The sequence below is a fragment of the Astyanax mexicanus genome, chromosome 3 (genome assembly GCF_023375975.1).
Source record: "Astyanax mexicanus isolate ESR-SI-001 chromosome 3, AstMex3_surface, whole genome shotgun sequence".
In the NCBI taxonomy this organism is placed as follows: domain Eukaryota; kingdom Metazoa; phylum Chordata; class Actinopteri; order Characiformes; family Acestrorhamphidae; genus Astyanax; species Astyanax mexicanus.
In genome coordinates this window covers 37,556,618-37,560,067 of record NC_064410.1, presented here as the reverse complement: position 1 = coordinate 37,560,067, position 3,450 = coordinate 37,556,618, and the positions used below count along the sequence as shown (strand labels likewise).

At 36.4% G+C, this 3,450-nt stretch overlaps 1 protein-coding gene across 2 annotated transcripts; it reads left to right on the top strand.

Moving 5' to 3' along the window:
* Nucleotides 1-20: 20 nt before the first annotated feature.
* On the top strand, nt 21-2,965 carry polr1h (RNA polymerase I subunit H). Of its 2 annotated transcripts, XM_049475292.1 has the most exons (6): nt 39-154; nt 714-837; nt 1,385-1,506; nt 2,114-2,217; nt 2,365-2,474; nt 2,755-2,965. In XM_049475292.1, the coding sequence occupies exons 3-6, from the start codon at nt 1,389-1,391 to the stop codon at nt 2,777-2,779; spliced, it is 357 nt and encodes a 118-aa protein (XP_049331249.1). In that variant the 5' UTR covers nt 39-154; nt 714-837; nt 1,385-1,388; the 3' UTR covers nt 2,780-2,965. The 2 variants fall into 2 exon arrangements, with proteins under 2 accessions (XP_007231783.1, XP_049331249.1); XM_007231721.4 differs by lacking the exon at nt 714-837 and having other exon boundaries at nt 21-154.
* The last annotated feature ends 485 nt before the right edge of the window (nt 2,966-3,450 follow it).

Sequence of the window (3,450 nt, the reverse complement as noted above, 5' to 3'; positions counted from 1 at the left end):
GGGCCTCCCTCCCACCAGCAGCTAGAGCTGTCCTCCGCTCCGCCTGAGCTCAGCTCCGCAGGCCGGCTTCTGCTCTCAGGGATCTGTCGCTCAACTCCTCCGCTTTCCAGCTCGGCTTTAGCGACACTACTGGATTTAAGAGCTTGTTTAGACGGTAAGTTAAGTGGGTGGAAACCGCAGAATGTCGGGTTTAGTTGTGTTGGTAAACACGTGTTTAGGTGTAGTTGATAGCTAAAGTTGGCTTCTTAAGCGAAATATTCGTTCCACCTTAAATCGTGCTGTATTTACACGGGCAGCCGTTGAGGCACGAGACTATAACTGCTGAGTCTTTTAAGGTGGAACTGAAGTTTTCGTCTTGTCGTGGTTAGCATGGGTGCTAACTTCTTTTCTTCTCAACTTGGATTAATTACTTTAGTTAGCATAAGTCACACATTTGGATCACTTGTGTGTTTTAAAATTGTTTTATTATCTACATTTTCATTCTTTTTTTCTTTTTCTTCTTTTCTTTTTACAATAAACCAATGATAATACAAGTTATTAAAATTTAACTGGAACTTTCCTTCCACGTAAAAAAAAATCCAGCTGTTGCATACAGTTGTCATATAGTTTGCTATATTAAAGGTTTCATGCCATCGTTTTTTCATTTATTTTATTTTATTTCTGGTTGTGGTCTTCAGTATGAATAAAAAAAATAAAAAAATCTGTTGTTTTAGTATTTAGCGGCTTTAGTCCGGTGGAGGAGTGGGAGGGAGAAACATGTGTTGTTACTCTAGTCTCAGAGTTTCTGTAAAACACAAAATCCACTGGAGATCCTATGTAAACTATAGTTACACAGAGGTGGGTAACGTTAGTCCAGTTCCAGAAAGTAAAAATCCATTTTTTAAATGTTTAACTAGTGTAAACAGAACTGTTTTTAAACATACACTGACCTATCTCAGTTGGACTTCGCTGGAGGTGTACCATAGACAGATTTTAACCATTTTTCCTTATGTCTGTATACTTCCGGAGTTTACTATAGCAAGTAATTGTAACGTTATAGTGTTTATGGTTCAAGAAAACATATAGTCACAATAATGCATGAATTAATATCCTGTTATGCCTCATCGCATATGCTCAAAGTAATTGTAAGTGGATAAAATGTATATACAGAATGTAGAAATGTATATAGTGTTATAGTCACAAATGTGTGTTTACAGCTAATTAGTTAAATATGGTTTTATGTAAAGTTACTTACTGGTACATAAGTTTGTGTGTATTTGTTTTAGTAATGCTGATGTGAACATATTAATAATTATCATGAAGTAGGATTGTCATGTATAACTTTACAAATTAGTATTTTAATTTAATGTTTGATGATGTGCATTTATTTCCACTCTTGATGTAGGACCATGTCTTGCTTCCAAGGAGATATAAACTTCTGTCCTGAATGTGGTAATATTCTACCAGTCCCTGGAATTCAGAATACCATTACATGTCCTCGGTGCTCATTCGACATTCCTGCCAGTGGTGAGATTTCATTTTGGCCTAAAGATATTTAGATATACTTAGTGGCCACTATTAGAAAAACCTTCATGTTGGGGGAAACCGGCCAGCATGGCCAGCTTAAATCAGCTTGTTGATCAGCATATAGTATGTTTTGTTTGATGTTTCAGCTGGTCAACAAACATGATCAACCTGGCCAACCTTACCAGTATGTTTTTGACTAGATAACTGGCTTGTCAACAATTTTGATCATCAAATATCAGCATAGATCATCTAAAGCCAGACACCAGTAAAAGCTGGTCTGCAACTGGATTTTTGATCAAGCTGATTTGACGTTCCACCTTGCTGGTGTACAATAAAAGACCATAGCCCATCTGTTGATGGACTGTTCTTGTTATTTTGTAGTGGCAGAGCTACTACCTAGCAGTGGCATTAATTTGAACATGTCATCACCATCCAGATCCAATTAACGTCTGCTCAGAGTTATGTGGTAGGTGTACCCTCATAGCGTGTTTGGAGAAAGAATGGACAAGGAAGGAGTTTGTAATTAAGTAGACAATCTGAGAAATATACAGGGGGATTTTTACCTACAGCCAGGACAATGTTTAAGTCAACTTTTTTTTCTCCTCAGGTTTTGCTGGGCAGGTTATCAAGTCATCTGTAGTATTTAATCCGTTGGTGCAGAGTTCTACTACTGTGGAGAGTGAGGAGGATTCTGAACTAAAAGGCCCTGTGGTAAGTTGCCTAAATTTAACACTAAAAAATTTTGTTAAATAATCTTTGCCCTGCAACAGTTGTTTAAAGAGTGAACAGTGGACAAAAAACATTAGGGAATGTGAGCATTTATAATTGTTATCTTCTTCTATGCAAATTCTTCACCAGGTGGACAGAAGGTGTTCACGCTGCAATAAAGAAGGAATGGTATACCACACAAGGCAAATGAGATCAGCAGATGAAGGCCAAACGGTGTTTTTCACGTGTATTCACTGCAGGTAATGTCAGAGTGACTCCATTAATAACTCATACTGCTAAATGCATTGATTTCTCTGAGGTGCAGGGGTGCTCTGAACAGAGTAAGGTTTATATTGATTCTTTTTCCACAAATCAAGGCAGAGTGAAAATGAGAGAGGCAAGAACATCTGTGTTTAAGTTTCAATTTGTCATTCCACTTACATGAACAAGACAACATACAGTTTTTCTGCCACAATCTATAAGAAATCACAGAAATCTACAGAAGCTAATTTCTTTTTTATTTCAATGTTTACATTACAGGCACCAAGAGAAGGAAGATTCATGAGATGTTTGGTGTTGTCCGACTTGTATTTGATCATTGATCAACAACGTGAATCCAATATTGTGTCTGCACAAGATGTAATGGAAAAAGACGCCACAAGGACTTGGACATTTTTGCTGTACATTCAAAATGTTTTGTATCAAAAAGAAATGAATAAAAAATGTAATATAAAAAATGTGAGAAGCACAAGCATATGTCTTTCTTTTTACCTTGTTATTTCTGTCTATATCTGCAGTAGACATTTGTAGTAATAGCAGTCTTGTGTTCAGTGTTTTGATTTTAAGTTAGAATAAGTATGAGGGCAAGTTAAATATCAAAGAAAGCAGCAGAATCCTTAATTAACTACACTTTAAGGTTGCTGTGATGGGGATAATCAAGATGTTTTTTGGCAAATGTGAGATGGGCTGTTGTGTTCTTTTTGTTTTTAGTATATTTCGAAAGTATTGTGTTTTTCTTTTCATTTATAGTTATTGTATTTTCTGGCTACATCAGCTAAGCCTTACCTTTTCAAATTCATACAGTTTTTTTCATTCATACACATTCATAGAGTGTTTCATACATGACTCCTTTTTAAACGAGTTCAGTAAAGGGCAGTCAACTGGAACCTAACTTGCTTACACATACCAGTCCCAAAACGCATAGTAAAAACGTATATACATAAAAATGCAGCTCTG

What these genes read in the sequence shown, in the direction of transcription:
- polr1h (XM_007231721.4), top strand. Translation starts at nt 1,389, where the DNA reads ATGTCTTGCTTCCAAGGAGATATAAACTTCTGTCCTGAATGTGGTAAT. An exon ending in CTGAACTAAAAGGCCCTGTG is followed by an intron (nt 2,218 to 2,364) that starts GTAAGTTGCCTA and finishes ATTCTTCACCAG; the next exon opens with GTGGACAGAAGGTGTTCACG. An exon ending in TTCACGTGTATTCACTGCAG is followed by an intron (nt 2,475 to 2,754) that starts GTAATGTCAGAG and finishes TTTACATTACAG; the next exon opens with GCACCAAGAGAAGGAAGATT.